At 43.4% G+C, this 20,258-nt stretch overlaps 1 protein-coding gene and 1 long non-coding RNA gene across 5 annotated transcripts in view; one reads left to right on the top strand and one right to left on the bottom strand.

The window, feature by feature from the left end:
• Nucleotides 1-8,344, top strand: part of LOC131881336 (sestrin-3-like) — a 140,879-nt gene extending 132,535 nt beyond the window's left edge. For 3 of the 4 annotated variants that reach the window (XM_059228174.1, XM_059228173.1, XM_059228175.1), the window contains 6 exons: nt 3,243-3,443; nt 3,620-3,764; nt 4,475-4,866; nt 4,932-5,170; nt 6,663-6,762; nt 7,750-8,344. In XM_059228174.1, the coding sequence (XP_059084157.1) occupies nt 3,243-3,443; nt 3,620-3,764; nt 4,475-4,866; nt 4,932-5,170; nt 6,663-6,762; nt 7,750-7,845 (1,173 nt within the window). In that variant the 3' untranslated portion in view covers nt 7,846-8,344. Of the gene's footprint in view, nt 1-1,994; nt 2,513-3,242; nt 3,444-3,619; nt 3,765-4,474; nt 4,867-4,931; nt 5,171-6,662; nt 6,763-7,749 lie in introns of those variants that run through there. The other variant, XM_059228172.1, reaches the window with a different exon arrangement.
• Nucleotides 8,330-20,042, bottom strand: LOC131881340 (uncharacterized). Its single transcript, XR_009373355.1, has 3 exons — nt 18,896-20,042; nt 15,394-15,660; nt 8,330-14,135 (listed from the first exon to the last, which is right to left on the bottom strand). It is a non-coding gene; the product is annotated as an uncharacterized LOC131881340 (long non-coding RNA).
• Between the last annotated feature and the right edge of the window lie 216 nt (nt 20,043-20,258).

Below are 20,258 nucleotides of genomic sequence, written 5' to 3'. Positions count from 1 at the left end.
ACACAAATGATCAGACAGATCCACTAACCCTAAACAGAGTTCTTGGGCACTTGGCGAATGAACGGCTATGATGTCGTTCATATCAAATAATTAAGAATGTATCACAAGAGATCCACACACCCCTCGCGAATGAATGATCAATACAAAAACAGGTACACCTGCATTGGTAATCTGTAATTATTGCATTACCGGTTCATATGGTTCATTTATTTTGACATGTGCCGCGCGCCTGTCACATTCATTAACTTCAGAAACGTTCCGTTAAGTTGTCAGGCAGAATCTTTGATTGTTGACTGACCCCTGCTTTTCATTACATAGAGAGTTAGGTATTTCCAAGAACAGTCAAAAAAGTTAGGCATTCGAAGTCGAACGTTTAATTTAAATCTTGTGTTCGCGAATAAAGCTTAAATCGCGGGCTGTAATTGGCCAGGGCTGACTCGTCGTTTTAGAACATTCGTTGGGGAGTGCGAAAGAAACCGGAAATATGGATCACTTCGTATCAAAATCGACCCGATGAATCTCATTTGAACCCACCCCTCTCCGTTGGCCAATGCCTAACTACATACAATACAGTAATTCAGACTCTTCTGACAACAAGCACCAGTCACCCTATGTTTGTGAGAGTGTTCAACTGTCCATGTGTCCGTAGACAAAAGGCGCTGTCAGTCAAATTCTAAAATGGCCAGTCACTCACACATCACATCTAGTGATTTTGATATCATGATTATTTGCAAGCTGGCACGTTGCCTCCTTGTTAGTCATTGAATTCGTACTGTAGTCAGCTTCTCCAACACCGGCTGGCTTTTGGCTCTTGGGGACTTTTTTGGCCACTGACAAAAAATAACGAGACGACCAAATTTTGGCCTATATTAGGATTTTATTTAGCTTCAGGTTTTTGGCGGGATTAGTTGATGGCGCTCTTATTTGTTCTCAACAATTGTCTGGCAGAAATATCGTTTTTAGGTACTCCGCCGACCTTGCGTATGTGTCTATGTAATCCGTACCGGACTCTTTCCGACAGTCGCTTTCGCTTTTCCCAAACCGGATCGTCAAGTCCCTAAAACCGACACTTGTACTACAGCGTATCAGAAATGAATAGAGTCAATCAAACGCACAGGAACTTGACGTTCCGATAACAACCCGCTGTGACAGCTTGAATAGCACTTACATAAGCAGGGAGTGCACATTTTCCAATTAATTGACTCCCGAGAGGGTGGCCCTGATGGGTGGCGATGCCAATAATAAACGTACGCCTCAATAAATGAACAAACGAGGCAATGGCTGAAATATACGAGCCGTTGCTGTTTGTTGCCAATTGGGAACAGGGACAATGGAAGAACGAAACATTTTTGTATCCACGATGTGTTCATCTGGTCGGATTGACCTTTCAATCGTTGCATTCTGGAAATGTTGGATGTCGTAGAGTTTTAGAGATTGAGAAGCCTGTCTTTTGCGTATCAAAGTGCAGTTAAATACGAGTCAGCCGAGCTTCAATGATTTCATGAGTTTCTAATCGGTATTGAAATATGCCACATGAAAATGGTAATGGCACTTCATGTTCTGAGACTTTTATCAATTTGCTTGGTCGAATGCTTGGTCGGTCAATCAAATGATATACATCAAGTGTTATCAAATAAATTCGCCAAGACAGGAATCTCACGCTTGAACCTTTGCATGATACCTGGCCATGATGGCCGCCCTCGAATAAACGCTACATTCGATATTATGAACATTTCTCACCAGAGTGAGTTCAAGGTGTGTGTTGAATGTATTAGCCAGTCTGTCAGCCAATGATCGGTCGGTCATCTCTCGGTTTGTGGGTTGTGGGTCTATTGGTCTGTTGGTCTCTTGGTGCACTAGTACATAGTACTCTTATCTTGGCCTCGGGAACAGAATTGAGCCAAATTGCTTCCACGACGCAATGGGATAAGTTTGCACACCAAATTGCTCGATTGCGTGTTGAGCTTTGCTCTTGAATTCGATTTCACCCCTTGCTGGCCATAGATTCTGTGCCGCAAAGTAGATGGATAGGTTGTCGCCTCATTTCCTAATCCCAAGTTTGAAGAGGATCTTTCCTACTGACATATATACGCTTCATTCTGACGGAATCATGAGTGTTATGAATCGAGTGGAAATTGTCAATCGCCGCCATGTGCGTAGTCTGATGGATCCGTGATATCGGTGAGCAATTGCTTTGGAGCTTGAAAAATGGTGCTGCTTGTCTTGAGTCTCGACTTTGGATAATGACCCGGGCAAAAAATGCCAATACACATTTTTTGCCGTGGACACGAGAAAACTCAATTCTCTTGAACGAGTTCAATTTCTGCTTGTCGAGAACAAATTCGAATGTGCTCCTTAAGACGACGTCGTGGAGTGTTCCATTTTCCAACAGAGGGCAATGGTAGCGACCTCTCTTAAGCCCAAATTATTAGGAGGGTCCATTTCCAATTGCCGGGAGCACCTAAGACCTCATTTCCCTCTCTCAGAACCATCTGAATGGATCTCGATCCGGGTAATTCACTCTCTTATAATCTGGGAATTGATTGCATTTGTGCTCTGAACAGAGTGGATTGTATGAAAGGGAAAGTAAGAGACGCCATCAAGAGAAGAGAAGAGAGGGAGGGAACAAGGTCCATGATCGGCCCAGCCACATAGCGATATTTTTTTTGACTTATGCTAAGTCTCTCCTCAACCTGTTCCAAAGAGGGAAAAAAGGCTCTCCGAGAGTCTCGGTGGAGCTGCAAAGTCCTTCAATCTCCCCCAATTTACCTCCGCGTCAGATCATGCCATTGAGGATCGAAGTGGGGAGTTCACGTGAATTGAGGGAGATGAAAGGCCAAATTAGCTCACAGATTGCTAAGATACGAATCACACATGTATATATATGCAGCCTTTTCACCCACGTTTGTGAAAAGCCGTTCGTTTCCGAGGTGCAACTGATCCATGCTTTATTGAAAGCTGGGATCGGCCTTTGTCAGGGTTGGTATGTGCTTGAGTCTTTAAGCGGTCCAATGAGATTCTTTGAGTTCTGTTGTTGAGTCGTTGAGTTCTTTGTAAGGCAGCATATAGATGTTGAGGGGTTTTACCCTAATTATCTTTTAGAGTACAAGGGCTTCCTAGAGAACATGGCGCACCATGCTTCAAATAGGTCATTTGAAACCCGATCCAACGTTCCCGTAAAAGATTCGTGAGGCAAATCAATAACAAGTCTTTCAAGGCCTCTTCTAACTTGTGCTTTCCAGGCATCGAGTCGACAATTCTGCTCGGAATTGGTCACGTTCCATCAGGACGAGTTCCATACTCTATGCATCCGGGACAGCTCCGAGGAGTGTCTGCCGTGGCTCAAGGGACTCCGGTTCGCATCCCAGCGAATGAAGAATCTCAACACATTGAACATTCTACTAGCCCACCGACCTTGGATGATTAACCAGGATACGATTAAGGTGGGTGCCTCCTCCTCCGCTGTAAGGTATACTATTGTGTTCAGAGATATGTACGTCCACTGCAGTATAGGGTAAGTGAAAAGGCTCGATTTGTTTGGCTCGACTTTGGGGTGGGGAATATCTATCTAATCAGACTAAAATGTTTTCTTGGTCTTAATGTTTTTGCTCCTTTCTAGAGTCTGACCAATGCTCCCTTGGGACGAGACAAGTGGTCTGTTCCTGAGCTAGTGCACGCCATAATACTATTATCACATTATCACGCCTTCGCCTGCTTCGCCAAGGGATGTGGATTTCTTCAGCCCATTGCCGAGATTACGCCAAGTAAGGCATTCGTTATATCTATCTCTCTGTCTGTCTTTCTGTCTTTCCTTTGTGTGACGTGTTCGTTTTCAAGGAGGAAGAAATCAGGCAGAGGGGAGCTTCTGGATTTAACTCGAGGATCTGTATCCTCTCCAATTGACTTTGTTTTTGCGCCAGACCGAGATTTTTTGGTCTACTGATTTCCGCTCGGTGGGTGTTTTTATGTAACCATTCAAATTAAATCATGGTCGGATTGGTTTATAGCCCCCCAATCATATTCAAACGTGTTTTTTAACCTAGACAAATCCGTGAATATCGCGGAGACAGAAAGACTCCCAAAAAGTGTTGTAGTATGTTACCAGAACATACGTACGTGTACACTCACCAGTGAAGCGTTCTTGCCGTTCGTAATATGTAGAAATAGCCCAGCTCTGCATTAGTTTAGTTCTCATGCTACTACGTTCGTACAACGCAAGGGCTCTTCTCACTTTTGGATTGTTATGATTGAAAACACGAATAGCGTGAGGTGAAATGAGCTCAGTAATGAGATTCTCAAGGGGGCTCAACTGGCCAAGGATGCTGTCTTACGACAATATTGTCTCTACTCGTCCATTCTGTATTAATAAACCTTGGTGCCTACCAATGGAATGGACTTGGAGTGTACGGTACAGTACCACACAAAAGGAGTGCGGAGATGGAACACCATTGACTGTTCTATGTCTTTTTCTTAGAAAATCATTCCAATCTCAAGGGCCGCGAGAGTTCGCCAGACATCACCACCAATGATGAATTGAGTGGGACTGGCACACCCCTGGAAGGTCACGCCCCTTCTCACCACAATAACGCCTCCCATGACACGGGTCTCCAAGTTCAATCCATTCTCCAGAAAATGGAGACTCTCAGTGCCAATCGAGCTGAGCTGGAGATCGATGAATTGAAACGTCGATTCGAAGACATCAAAAGCCAAGCCACCAACGAGGACTTTGAAAGCCCAAGCACCGACGATGATTCCAACAAGATGAAGATGATCCACACTCTTATTTACTCGGATCAAGACACCCTCGAGTATGTGGATTTCATTAGTCGTGAAAATCCCGGACAATATTCCACCCACCGGATGAACGTGAGTTGAATGTTGAATGTTGCTATCAAGTTTGGTTTTATACCAGGATTGATTATGCGTGTTAGGACTTTTCTTGGAAGATTCACGGCTTTCCCACTGCCGAAAGCTTGTACAACGAGGACATTTGCCGTTCTTTGGACGATAAGTTTGACATCATTTCCAATTTGACGTACATGACCATTGGCAAATACACCTCAGTGGACACGACCATGTTTCGACGAAGCGTTCAGAATTACATTCAATGCCTTTATGGTATTAGGCAAGACGACTACGATTACGGAGAGGTCAACGAGCTTCTGCCCAGGTAAATGCATGCCTATAGATCTAAAGTTCGGTTCATGAGATTGATTTTCAATCAACCAAAATACACTTCAATGGATCAATCGTAACTTGTATTGTACAATAGCCTTAAGTATGATCTGAATACTCGCACCAACCGTGAGTACAATCAGCAAAATGTTGCAAAATGTTCCAAATACCAAGCCAATGCCATTTATGGAAACATTAAGCATTTCAACATTTCAAGTCCCCATGTAGGTGGGTGCACTTGACGTGTCGAGGTGTGTTCGCCGGGTTTGAGATAACCATCAGAGAACACGAAAAAAGCTTTTACCATTGCCCTCAACGTCTCCCCCCCTCAATAACTTTGCACAATTGCCAACTTCATCTTTACAGGTAACTCGTGTGCACTCGCCGAACAAACACAGGGTAGGGAAAAGTCAAGTAGTCCCTTTGGCAAACTTTGAGAACCACCGATTCGTTATTTCCCTCTGCTTAGTGCGACCGGTTAAACGGGGAAACGGTTTCGTTGTGGAAGGCGACCAGAGTTGTGACATACGTAGATTTGAAACCTCGAGATTTCATTGGCTCGTCTAGACTTGAACTCAAAGCTGGAAAATGAGACGACGATCTTATCGAGGTCCGCACAAAGAATTTGAAATTAATTAGTACCCCGCTTAGGCACGTAATGAAGAGATATTTACCATCCTGGTGCACAACAAGCCAGTCAGGCAATTTCTAAAGCACTACATGCGACATAACAGTTCTCAAATCAATCGATGGTTTGGCTTGGACTAGAAACCAGGGATGGTAGGTGCTGCTATGAGTTGGTTATTCAAAATTAGCACGTTCATCATGGAGATATCAATGACTTTTATTGAACTTTGCATGGCATGTAGAACTTTAGTTGTCTTCGTTCAACACGCCAATTGCCAACCACTCCGCAAAAACCCGGTTTCCCATGTTTTTTAGCATTAATAAGGCTTTTGAAAAATCCGTTCTCCGTGATATGATGAATGGATAAGGCTACTACTGACTTGCTCACCCCTTTTTTTCATTATGCGAATAGTACGTACTACATGGTGAATGCACGTAAATGTACATTCATTGTACGTAAGACATCAGACGATAAGCATTTGCACATTCACGGTCATTATGGACTGTGTTTTTCACTCTCTAAAAGATTCGTATGTTTACTGAGTTATAGTCCGTGCACTACTTATGAACTGATCTGTCCCCAATCATCAATCTTCGTTACCAAGAAGTTATCTCAATTCGAAAAGTGTGTCAGATGTTCAGCTCTTTGTAGTAGTACCTCTATCTAGTATATGTGGGTAAGTGGCATTGTAAAGTGAGCATAATCGGTTCCGTTCAAGAAACCCACAGTGTCTGTCACAAGACAAACAATCTGCCTAATTAAAGCAGATAAATGACTGAATGCACTAGCAATTAGCGTCACACTCGGCGGGCTTGGGATTCAGTATCGTTAGTCAGAGTCTTGATTGCACTTTTTTCAGGCCATTGAAGAAGTACATCAAGACCCTTTGCTGTTATCCGGATCGTTGTCAACTCTCTGACTACCAGAGCATCATGACGGACTTTTTGGACTCGGAAAAGGTAAGCAGCCATTTCCCCACTCTAAGCGCAAGTAACACCAATCGAGCCCAAGCTTTTATTTTGATATTCTTTGGCTTCTTCTCTTAAGTGCAAAGGGTCGACGGACGACTGAGTGTTTCGTGCTCGTCCGGTCAGCACTAATCCTGAACAAATTCAACACCTTTTTTGTTCACAAATCCAATAATCCACGAGAAGGCAAGAAATATTGTGACGTGTTGAATTTGGAAGCCATACTACGTAATAGAGGTAGATCAAGCCGAGCAGGACCGTTGTTTGGAGATATTTTTCCTCTTTACTGACCGAACTTACCTCAAAATTGTCTTTCTCTCGCTCGACATAATTGAGCTGGATCTCTTTTTAATTGACCAGCAGAATTGTTTAAGTCGCCACAGTCAAAACAAAAACTACAATTTGTGTTTGTTGTCCAATGGCAGCCAATGTACCCTACATTAAGTAAAGGCGACAATCGTCGGAATCGTGCCATTTGGTGGGCTTTTTGTCGGACACCAATTCAGGGTATTGGGTAAACATGTGTCAATCAAGAACTAGTCATTATTACCTGGCAATGAAGGGAATTTCAGAGTGCTATCGAAAATATACGTAAAAGTGATGGATTGGCACACATGTCATTGGGCTCCTTTCGTTCGAGCAACTAGCTGCAAATCCAAGAGACCTCATCCATTTCTTGTGCATTTCAACCGCTTTGATGAGGATCGATGAACGGACTGAAAATTCTAAGCACATGTGGTTCCTATTTTACTCGTCTCATCCAACATTTAAAAATGGCTGGGACCACTTGGGCTCCATGATTTGTCGCCAAGAGACTAACTAAAAGCTTTATATAAGATCGTGTAAGCCTGATTTCGGTTTCTGGAAATCTGGAAAAAATTTAGTCCAAATCTTGAATTGCGTTGCTAGCCCAACTTGGTCCTTTGAGATCGTTAAGGTTGTGCTACGCCCTGTCACGTTTGTACATTTATGTTCTAGGTCCACGTGTGCCTACTGGCTTGCGAGGCCAAGTTTGAGGCCAGTTTGATCTATGCCTTGCGAGGAATCAGCCAATACTTCTCCGGAAGTCGATGATTAACGAATTTGCCAGCTGAAACAACCACTGCAAATTCATCGGCCTTCTTTTTTCTTCTTCTTGTTTGTACATACTTTGATGAATGATTCATAAAACGACAAAGAATCTATAATCCGGATTTCCCATGACATTTCAAGATTTTAAGGACAAGAAACGTTTCATTTTCACCCTCCTTAGAATAGCAATATGATTGCTTCCATATGGTATAGGACAGCTCCGACCCTGATTTATGTGGATCGGCGATGAATCTTTTAGGATAATTGAGTCTTGTCTAAATTTGTGGTGTACGTGTCGTCCTGCTTTTACTTCCTGCTCCAGTGAAAGAAAGTGGGCTCTTGAGCTTCTAGAGTACATTGGCAACAATACCTCAATCGGAATATGTCAGCTTGACGTTTGCAAATAAACTCTAAAAGCTGGTTTTCAACTACGGATGTCATGTGCTTATATTGACCAGAAAGAGAGATAAATAAACAAATATCCAAATCATTTTTCAAACAACATGTTGTATTTGCGTTTTTTGCATCCGTTTTTTTTCTGATAGTTTTTGTTTTATCATCATACTTCTTGGAGTACACTCTGATAGGGGCTTCGATATATCAGCTCAAATGTAGAAGATTATGAAGCCATAACCTTTCATCGTATCTTGTACAGTACCTATATGTGCATCATCAATGTCATCATGGAATTGGCCTACTCGTTGGCACAGCCGCCTCATTACAACAATGGGTGTCATCATCAATAGAAGGTTGTGGGGAGCATAGTTTACTTGTGCAGCTTACTAATCAATTACCCTTCCCCGGAAGTGGGGGTGATAACTAAATCAAGTCAAGAACTGTGGTTGTGGCTGGACAGGGCCAAACTGAGGCCAAACTAAAACAAGTGAACAAGAATTGAACTCGGCCTTTTTGTCGCACAGGGTCACACACGCATTTACACGGTACAAACTCGAAGTTGCAATTTTTAGATTTAATAGCATTACAATAATTCATCTCAACTGGTTTCACTCGGGTAATACAAATCACGCATACGCATGTCCACAAGTCACCCGAAAAGTCGAGAACTCTCGATCCCGATTCGAGCCATATGAAAGCACTCTCTAAGTTTTGGCATCGATTCGTTTGGAACCCAGACACTCTCGTTCTAACTCGCTAGGAATACAATGATCGTGTTTTCAGGGGTAAAATAAGAAACACAGAACAACACGAATAGAATTAGGAAGGAGGAGTGTCAGAATTATTATGTACAGATACAAATTGGTTTAGAAAGACGAAATTTCGGTGATTGGGTTTGAAAGACGCGATCAAATCATGAATTGGTGAAAGACGGGGACAGCCCTGAAAAGTCAGAGAGCCTTTTCATCGCCTGATAGACATTGAAACCGAGACACCTAACAAGATGACGATTTGATTTTGAAGTTAGCTAAAGTTTGAACATTTTTCCAATTTGGGGGCCTTAATTGCACCAAGAATGGTATTAGTCAAAACAAGTAAAAGGTGGGCGTGCTCTCAAGCGGTGAAAAGACAATCTTCTTGACAGAAACTGGGGTGTGGGGTGTGGTGATGGTTTTGTGACCATGAGCGAATTTAGCCAGTTTGAAGGCTTGTTTCAGCTCAGAAATGGAATTTTTGAATTTGTACTCATCCGATAGTGCCCTGACATGTATAAATCATATATATTTTCTATCACACTAACAAGAAAGACATGAAAAGAGAGAAAGAAGCAGCTATCCAATTGAAAGAGCTGAGGTAAGAAAGAAACCGACTCTCAATTTACTGTTTTGTTCATTTTTTTCAGTAGCAAATCCCCAAGTATTCAAATGGTATACGTGCAAATAGTCAATCTGTTCGGGGGCTACATTTACTTGAATGAAAGACAATGGGTTGGAATCAAGGGAAGAGCTGGCTGGTATCATTATCTCATGGTAATCATGAAGTGCAATGAGCACAAGAACTGGCATTGTTCGCAAAAGAAGCTCCGCAAAAGGTTAAAAAAAACGTTGAATTTGGGATTTTGAATGAAAGATCGGTGAATGAAAGACTTCTTGGGATCTTATTCATACACGTACACACTTGAAAAGAAGCACAAGATGATTCAAGATGTCAAATTGAAAGACTTGATAGGGTGCTTGTTTGCAAGATAACCATTTGTTAATGAAACAAAAACGTAGCAAGCAATGAAAGACGATGCATGAACTCAAAACTTGAGAGAAACAGATGAAAGACCAATGAGAATATAACTGAAAGACTCTAGGGGTGAAACCCGTTTGTCGTGGTTGTTTGTTTATCAACTTATGAAAGACCTCAGCAACAAGTGGGAACCCTGAAATTGTGGACAAATCTCCACTATTAAAAGCGGGAGTTTTGAGTCAATTACCAGGGACAACATTGTTCAAATCAAGATGAAAGACTTTTACAAATAATGATTATGAAAGACTCGAATTAAATGGGTTGGCTAATCACCCAAGAGTGATTAGTGTGGGATCCTTAAAAGATACTGAAAGACCACCAAGAAAGACACAAACACGTGCTTTTCGAGTTTTAACTTCTTTTCCAAAATTTGCCCCAGAGATGAATGGACATCTCATGAACAGAAAGACTTCTGGGTTGCATAATGAATAATGAGTACAATGAACATGATATAATGAACCAACAATGGCGATGATGTTATCTAACATTATTAAGAGCTAGTTTACCTCAAACGTGAATAATTTTTCCGATGATTAGAAGGAGACTACTCTGTACACTAGGTATATGCTAGATAGCAATGAGGATTAGAGAAAGGTGAAATGAATGCAATGGTGTTTTTGGTGGATAAAGTCTGAATCGTTCAAGTACATACTAAGGACTAGTAAGTAGCTCTTGGGGTTGCAAGGAGTATTTTGAAGGAAGCCATGGCGCTGTGAGTAATTTCGTAAGTAATGAAAGGTCTGCATTGCAAAGACAAGGGGGCTCTTTAATGGATGGAGAGACCCCCCCAACTGATGAAGAGACAGGGTGAGAGTGAGAGTTCGAAAGACGGAGATGATGAGGATGGTGATGAGGATTAGGAGACCGGGGGACAATAACAACAGCAACGACGACGAATTTTAATGATCAAGCGGGACACACCATCGCGGACGTAGTAGAAGTTGAAGTTGCACTGAAGTCGAAGTAATTGGAGTGGTAGTGATAAATGAAAGACTGGATTTCTCGTTATGAATGCTCCAAAAACAAATGAAAATAAAATAGAATACATTTTTGGGGGTGTGGGAGAAAGACGCAAAGGAGGGAATGAATGCACTTGCCACGCGTAGTAAGACTGCCTTGGTAAGCAAGGGATTCAAACATTTTTGATAGGAATTGAAAGACCGTTGTGTGAGCTGTGAGATCTGCTCGATCGGTCCCCATCTCAGATAATGCCAAACCAGGAAAGTAGCCAGTCCTATCGCTACCCACCCGATCTCGATTCTTACGGACGAACCGGCACCAATGACATAAGAAGCATCCGGAAAGTAACCGGTGGCATAAACTTTACCACACGAGGACGCCACCTAAGCCTTGAAAGCCGAACACGCCATGGATGGCAAGAACAGGGCGAATAGGTCAAGGACAATTGAAAGACATGTACGTAGTGAATACCAATCGATCTGAGCAATGTCAGCCATCGGATTGGTCTATTTGAAAGACTTCACGGGTATGTGAGGGGGCGGCACTTTAGCGACTAAGCTCTCATTATCTAACATGGGGACGGATATTAGTAGCAGTCAAGTTTGTAGTAAATGAATCGCTTCAGGGGTGCGAATTTGAAGTTCAATTGGATGTTTTTGTTGGTTGTTGTTGTTGTTGTTGGTGGTGTTGTTGTTGTTGATGTTGTTGTTGATGGTGGTTGTAATAGTAGTAGGGGTGAGTTGGTTTGTACTTGATCAGGATCTTAGCATAAAAGACGAAAGACTTCTGGTAGATTGGTTATGAAAGACTTGCGAGTATAAACAGATGATCCGACTCGCCCACAACAAAGAGGTGTGAAAGCAAGCTGGACTTATTTTCGTAAGCGCCCTCTACTCTTTGTGTGTGTGTGTGTGTTCTTCTTAGCAGGAGATGGATGTTCCAAATTAGACGTAAAAGGGCATCGATCGCGTAATGGTCAGTCAAGTTATACATGATGGTGGATATAGGGTATACAACTTGAGCCATTCTCAATTTTGTCGCTTGACTCAGTCACATGTGGTCTAGTAGTAGATTTTTTCTTAGAGAAGAAATAGTTCTTCGGTAAGGAAGGAGGAGATGATGATGGTGGTGGTGGTGGTGGTGGTGGCAATAATGGTAACGTGGGTGGTGATACTTCAGGAAGAGAACTGATTTTTTTTCTAAGTTGGGATTTCCTTTTTTGTCATATATTGAAGGGGAAAAATTGCGTTTGCAGGCAGAACTGAATTTGGAACTCAATGAAAAATGGGAAAAAAACACTCAAACTCCATACGCACGAGAGAGGGTGGTTGGTGGGGGCACCAAAAGGACATCAGCAAATAGGGGATCCAATGGTTCGAATTTTGAGGTGACGTGCTTGTTCTTTGGACAACTTTGGACAAAAAAGGGCGGGGGGGGTAGGAGAGATCGATACGGATCAAAAAGTGAAGATATGGACTGAAAACAAAAAATTGTCTTTAACTACCCAGATTTCTTATGGTACATGTCGATATACACGTTTTAAACCGAACAAAGCGCGACTTAGAGAAACAACTTTGTGCATCCTCGAAGGGATGATTCTAGGGTGGGCGAGAACTGAGTCGTTCGTTCTTCTTGGAAATTGAGACGAACAATTAGGATGTCATTGGGAGTCCAACACCAGCAATGTTTCTCTAAGCCACTCCACGACAAAGAGAGAGAACGAGAGTCACTCTGAAGTGTTGAAAACTCAATTGAAAGACCGTAGTTTAAACTGGGGGCAGGAGGAGAAGAAACAGGAGGCGATGGGGTATTTGACAACTTGTTTTGCCGTAAGCAGGGATCCCAAGAGTGTCAACATGAGTCCGCTTCAAACGGAGTGGGGTCACAAACGAATCGATACGCAGACAGCTTGTCGTACTACCAATATATGAGTGTGCTTTTCATGACTACGAATCGGAATTTTGAATCTCGACTTACCGCATGACTTGAGACCTCACTTATAGCTTCTTCATTCTCGGATATTTCCATTGAACGTAAAATGGAGGCGGAAGACCGGATTCTTGGCCTTTTGTGGGTATGGCCTCTTGTGGTGCTGGCCTTTGCAATAAAGTGGATTCTTTTTTTTTTGGCAAGTGTTTTTTCATTCTTCTCTTTTTCCAAAGGTTTGTGGGTGGGTGGGTTTGAACTGAACTCATTGAGAAAGTATCACGGAAGGGGCTTGATGAGAACCACAGGAACTGAAGGAACTGAACAAATTTGAAATGTGGCCCAGAAGATAATCGCAAGAAGTTTGGCAATGGGAACATCAGGGTTGATAGCACTTTGGGAGAGAATGGATCCTTTTGATGAAGGTGGTCACAATATGTGTTGAGAAATCAGAAATGAATGAATGAATGAGTCTCCGTCTTCGTCGTGATCATCGTCGTCTTATCCGAGCCAAGGGTCATTAAATCAAGGGACAAGTTTGGGTCAGGGTCTTTTTTGTCTATAGCCATCCCCATTCAAGCTGTGGTGGTGGTCGTGGATGGGATGCAACTTTGGGTTCATCATCAGGACTAAAACGCTTTTTTGCGTCCAGAGACGTTGTTCCCATGACTGGTCGTCCATCTGGATAGGTCTTTTTGTTTAGTGTGCTCCAAAAACTTCGATGGGATGTCCATGAGATTTCTGGCTACCCTTTTCTAGTCTGGCTGCTGACTCCATTGTGAATCCCTGAGGCTAACGGGATTGATTTCATGGACCCGTGGCCAAAGAGGCTCTCTCGTTCTCTGAGTCTCACTCACTCGCTTGTTCACATTTCCAAAGGGTCGCCGACTGAAGGACGTGATTAGACTTCCAAATGATGGTCCAAGATGGCAACAACAGACGAGGACGTGCGACCACGTCGCCGTCGACAGTTCAACAACAATGAGATGGAAATCATCATGATCGAATTGGCTTTTCCATTTTCCGTGGAACGACGCGGACTCGGAGGGTGAGCAAGTGAGCAACTGAGTAACTGAGCAGGCATGCCAGCGGGCAAGCGGGCAAACGGGCAAGCGGGCAAGGATGGTGGGATCTTTTCTTCGTGCCTTCCCTCGCTCTGGATGGTTGGTTCATGATGGGAGCACAAAACTAATTCGGATGGAAATCGGGAAACCAACCTATGGGGCGAGTAGAGAAACGAGGGATTGTTAAAACCATTTGGCAAATCTCGATTCCCATTCCTGAATAATAATAATATGGGGACCACCAATAAGGACCCAAAGCAACGAAAAACGTGGGCAGATTCCTACTTTTTACCAGGGACGGTAGACAATTCTCAAAGAAAGAGAGGATTTCGGTAAGAAGAAAATAACCGATCGGAAAGAAACGCCAAGTCACCGTCAAATCTGGGCTTTAAATCTCTCTCACTCGGACACATACGCACATCAAAAGGTAAGATTCATCAAAAAACTGAAAAGAGGTAAGAGCGACTATTTTCTCTTTGGACGGAGATTGATGCCGACAACAGATACTACAAGTGAGCTTCCCTCTCCTTTTTTCACGTCGGGTAAAATCTCTGCTTGGTAGGGTTGATAGAACTTGAATAGAAAAAGCGTTTACCATGTCTCTCACCTCTGAGCCTTCAGTCCATATGTTTTTGTGTGATTATTATGTCGAGATTTTTCGATATACCTTTTGTCCCCTAATTGGAAAGAGGAGAGAGAGAGAGAGAGAGAGAGAGAGAGAAGCCCTTTTGAAGAAACCTTCTTTACCTTTTCCCCTCATTCCAAGACGCCATATTGGTTTAAAATCTTGTACCAAGCTTAAGATTTGCGGTGCGTACACCATGGTGCATTAATAAGTACATTGCCATGCTTGTTGGTTGCCGGTTTGAGCGGTAACGAAGAAGGCCATCCAATTAGGGCGATTTAACAATCATGTACTGGTCACTTTAACAACTTGTTGATGGTTGGTTAATAACCCAGCAAATGAATGGTTTTCATAGAACTACGTACAAGCCAAGAAGCTTTGCACTTAGGATAGACTCGGTGTCTTTTTTATTGGCGAATCAAATGCCAATGTAAACATACATGTACACATTGTTTTCACGAGCAAATGTATCCCTTCTATTGCGAGACACACGAATGGTAGCCATTGCCAATGGTTTGATTGTAGGCTGTCATCTATTCACAGAAGTAAAAAAAATGTTATGGCCCTCATTTTTCGAGTGCATATCATAAAAACGGAAGCCTATGCTACGTAAGAGCTGAAGCCCCAGTCCGTCTCTTAAGCGTATTTTACGGCATTGGGAAATGCTTAATTACCCCCAGATTCCATGCATTTCTTTTGTTCCCCATTGAAAAAATAACGCTCTTTTTATTGCTGCTGTTGCTTTTTGTTACTTTTTGTTGGTGTTGTTGCGGAGGGGCTTCTTACCTGTTATCAGCATCAAAGTCGATATCCAATCTTCAACTTCGTTTTCATTGAGGAGCAAAAAGAACCAATAAGGTTTTCAGCACTGATGGATGGTGATCAAGAATGGATGAAATTTGATTAGCCTTCGATATCATGAGAAGAAAATTCATTGGTTTGCTGTTGAAACCAATTTTCATGCCAGCTCCAAGCATGACTTCAGTGGGAGGATCATCTCCATCATCATCATCAGTATCACAGCCACCGCCATGGTGGACAACAACACCATACCTGAAGAGAAGAAAGAACAAAAAATCATGTCAACCGCTCAATGGATGACTCCCCTTTCACGCCCGCTTATCTTCTAAAGCAACGCTACCAACTCTCGGTGGATTCACATTCACATTCACACGTCGTATGTACGTGGAGCGTTTAAAACAATCATGGCGATCAGATCTGAGGATTTCCTTCCACATTTGATGAGAAAATATTCGTGTTAAATAATCATCGGATTGGACCCAGCCCTGCTTGCTAGGGTGGAGTCGCCATCGTATTCATCAATACAAGTACATCAAGGTAGGGGAACCAGTGTGTGAGTGAATGAGTGACTGAGTGAGTGCTGGTGTCTCGATGCAGTACACGGTACGGTTTATGTGGTGTTTGAGATGTTCGAATGATCATCATCATTAACATCTCGGTATTTTTCACATAATGCCGTAAAGCATCTTGGATTTTCTTGGGTGGAGCCCACCACCAGCCATTAGGGCTGGTACGAAAGCAGGAACATTAATGTCTGATAACAAAAAATTACTTCATACAAACACGAGCATTCAATCCGATTCATGAGCTCTCCAAGTACAATTTGCGTATTATTACGTGTTGGAATTGATAGTCGAGTAGAGCACAGATATCATTGGGAATACAATCAACGTGGCACATACCTCGTACATACAAGGATGGTCTCGTCGCTTCAGTTTATACGTAAGGTGATGGACACACTCTCACAGATATTGGGAGGAAATACTCCCATTGCTAATGGTTTTTCGTTCAAATTACTTTTGGGATTCTGGATTGGTGTTCTGATACTAATGACAACCAGAAAATGGTCCAACGTGGCAATTTCTCTCAAAATGCTTTTATCTCAAATTGTAGTGAATAATGCACTTCAAGTCCCCCGCAAAAGAGTAAACCACACTTGGAAATTTGTGCTGGTTTTTTTCTGAGCTCAGACGAACACCAACAATAACAACACTAGCCAGAAAAATCGTAACAGAAAGTTGGTTTCTTCCAATCTTGCCGGGTATTGTGGATCTAGCCCCTAACTTGCTGATTGTTACCCTTCAGTGTAGTTAGTTGCCTGCTTGCTTGCTTGCTTGCTTGCTTGCTTGGATGGTTAGTTGACACATCCTCAGCAGTGTCAAGAACTGGTTTTTAGCGTCAGATTAGAAGCAGAAAGTAGCCCAAGCCAGCCCCTGTCTGTGCTCCAGTCTTGTTAATGAATAATGATTAAGGTACTGCAAAGGATGAAAAGCTGAAACGATCTTGGCCAGCGATAATGTCAGATATCAGACAAATTGAATCCACCCGGCGGGCTCGTACACATTTTATTTTCGCAACAGTCACTCAGTCAGTGAGTCGGTTAGTTAATGAGCCAGTCATCTGCAGCTAAGGCCAAGTTTTGATTCAAATTCCAGTCTATTTGGCCCCAAATTTGTGCTCAGTCAATGCGAGAAGCAGAGATTTGTCCGGAGATTGCAAACACGATCAAGCTCGGTGGAATTAGCTACTTTTTCTACACATACGTACGTACGTATGTACGTTCATACGTACGTACATACATTAATCCAAGGAACTGGAGAGAAAGTCAATTTGAGTTATGAAAAAAGAAACAAAATGAAAATGTACGAGATCCTGCCTCTATGTAGCCACGGTTATTTGAGTTGATTTGAGATCAAAACAATTTGTACGATTTGTAGACCGTTGTCGGAAATGGTCAATGCACAGCTGAACACGGTCTTTCCATCCAAATTGAGTGGGTGCAGAATTCCACAAATACAATTTAAGAGCGAGTAAGTTAGTGCGTAATGAGGGTGTTGTCAGTAAGCAGATCAAGACAAATTTGTTCGCCCCTTAAAAGAACGAAGCAAGGACTTGGGCAAGAAAATCAATTTCGAACCAGAGGGCTCTCTCTCTCGCTCTCTCTGTCCATCTACCGAATCTCTCGTGTATCTGTGTGGCTCGCCATGTCCCTCAAATTACCAGGTTCGACTCATCACATCAAGAGCCGAAATGCTTTGAAACTTGGAAATTTGGGAGCAAACGAAAAATCACCCGATTTGTCACTGACAGGCGAACAATGCCAGTGGAACCTACCAGAGCTTTTTTGGGGGTGAAGAAGGATGGAAAAAGCGACAACCAAGACGACGATGATCATCCTGCCATGTGGTCAACCAGCTCCATGGCATTGACCAGGGAGGTAAAAAATGAATGTCCGAGTGAGGAGAGCCAGGGAGCCCCCACAATTTCAACAAAACATCCATTTCCCCTCAAATGAATTCGGTGGTTTAACCGCGGTCAAATCTGGTTACATTGAAACTAGTGGCAACCTCACACACGCATGCAATCCTACAGTAGCTCCCACTGTTGTTCTACCTTTGGACCGGGTTCACGCACAGAGAATACTTCTGCGAATGTTAGAGGCTGTTGTACAAAAAAAAGAAATAGGGAGGAAAACGGTGGTCATGCTTGATTAATAAGGGACTAATATTTGATTAGAGCGCTGGGTCCGAAAACTTTCCCTTGACGTCATTGTAAAAGATTGATGCCCATGTTGGCACCGGAAATTCATTTTCGATGACTAAACAAAGCCCGTTGTGGCGCAGGCCGCTCCCGAAACGTACGTTTGGTGCGAGCTCATGAAAAATATCTGTTTTGTGGGAGAATTAACGCTGTCACCCTCTACACGGGTATCCTGCATGGGGTCTAAAATTCAAACCACAATATGACTTCGAGTGGCCATTTCCCTCACCAATCCTCATCATTGGGGAGAAATGCACTCGAGTATCATCATGCAACAAGTTCCAGCACCTGCATAGTTGTATTGGTCCTAGTCCTGTGCTTCGAGACACATTTGTGAGTTCAAATCAAAATCTCCCGGTGTCACATTGACAGGAGGTGTGTGTAATGTGTAATTTGAAACAAGAGAGTCCGACCAAATGCAAGTGTGTGTGTGTGTCTCTCTCTCCTTCTCTCTTTGTCCACCATGACGTTCAAAAGCCTACCCTTGGTTTGAGCTCACTTTCTGAACGATCAATTCAAATCGTCGAGTGAGTGAGCATGTGAGATCTGGGACCAATTTTTGTGCTCTCGTGATCACGCAAATGGATCAAACGAAGTCAGTGGACATTTTTTTATAGCTCAAGCTCGTTTATCGTGTTTGTTTGAATAGAAGGTGGGACAGGCTGTCTAGTTATTGCGTCGTTCGTTTGTTCGTTCGTCCACTCATGGACGGAAGTGTGATCCTTACCTGGCTTGATTTGGACCTCGGGATGGCACAGTCTCACCGTCTCTCATTGGCCATGATGCACTTCTCTCGAAAGTCGAGCACGACAATGACAAAACAATTGACAAGGTGCAGTCGATGTCGTGGATCGAAAGTTGTGCATCAATTCACAATTGTGACAACTTTGGCCGGAACGTGCAACACCGGCAGCAGACGAAGAAGTCTAAGGAGTCGAGGAAGACAACCAACAACCATTATCAACCCACGTGAGGAGACAGGCCGTCAGGTTGTGCGAGTGGTTGTCAGTTTCTACGCAGCCCACGATGATTAGAGGGTCGTTTGAGGTAGACATTTTTGTTGAGCTGCTTCTTTGGTTTGGTCAGAGAGACAGTGGAGAATGAAGGCCACTCTCCCAATCGGGTGGTGTTGAATGGGAAAGTGGCCTCCATTTTGAATGGAGTCGACTTCGGAGGTCGGGGAGGAGAAACTGAATTCTTCACATATCCCTTCTTACCCTCTGGACAGACTCTCTCGTCGATCCGATCTTCGCTCAAAAAGGATGAGCGTAAGTGAGTCTTGGCGAGTCCGTGAGAGTTGTTCCACTTGGGTCTTCCAAGAGCTCCGAGCTCCGTAGAGTGGAGAAGGGAAATGGAATCCTTCGTCGATGGTGTGGTTGTTGTTGTCGTTGTTGTCGTCGATGTTGTCAATGTTGTGGCCATTGGCTATATGGTTGCGGCTGTTGTTGTTGTTGTATCATCATCTCCTCCTCCTCCTCCTACTCCTCCTCTCTCTTTCTCCGTGTATCACTGCGGGTCGACTGAAGCCTCAAACTTCCTCACGTTCTGTTTTGATGAGATGGCGCATTGACGTTTTGGACTCTTGGGGGCCTCAACTCGAGCGTGCACTCTCGGCCTCGATCGTCCGTCCCCGGGTTCAGCTCCTCGTGTTGCTCATGCACAATATTCTCTCCTCGACCAACTCTTCCACCAGCACCACGAGACCACCATCTCCACCAGCAGAGGATGCACCAGAAAGCGCTTTGGCCAATTCAAATCCGGTCGTGACGCTGGTGCGTCAACGCCTCTTTTGTCATTTTCCGTCAAGTTCCGCCACGAGTTCTCGGGCGAAAGATTCCAGTTCCCGCTCTCGTTCTCGTTCTCTAGCCACTGCTAGGTCTACTCTCCTACTCCTTTCCCTTTCTCCGCTCGCCGCTCGTCCATCGAGACTGTCAAGTCCACGCGTGACGGCACCCTAACCGCAGTGCCCCGCTCAAAAGCCGTTTGAAATCTCATGTACGTGTGAGCTTCAATGGGAGAGAGGCTACTCGTTGGGAGCAAAGATTAAAGATTCTGTGCTTGTTAAGAGGACATATTGGATCCAATGTGCC

This window comes from Tigriopus californicus, chromosome 5 (assembly GCF_007210705.1).
Source record: "Tigriopus californicus strain San Diego chromosome 5, Tcal_SD_v2.1, whole genome shotgun sequence".
In the NCBI taxonomy this organism is placed as follows: Eukaryota; Metazoa; Arthropoda; class Copepoda; order Harpacticoida; family Harpacticidae; genus Tigriopus; species Tigriopus californicus.
Note: the sequence above shows the minus strand (reverse complement) of the source record. Positions and strands in the feature narration are given on the sequence as shown.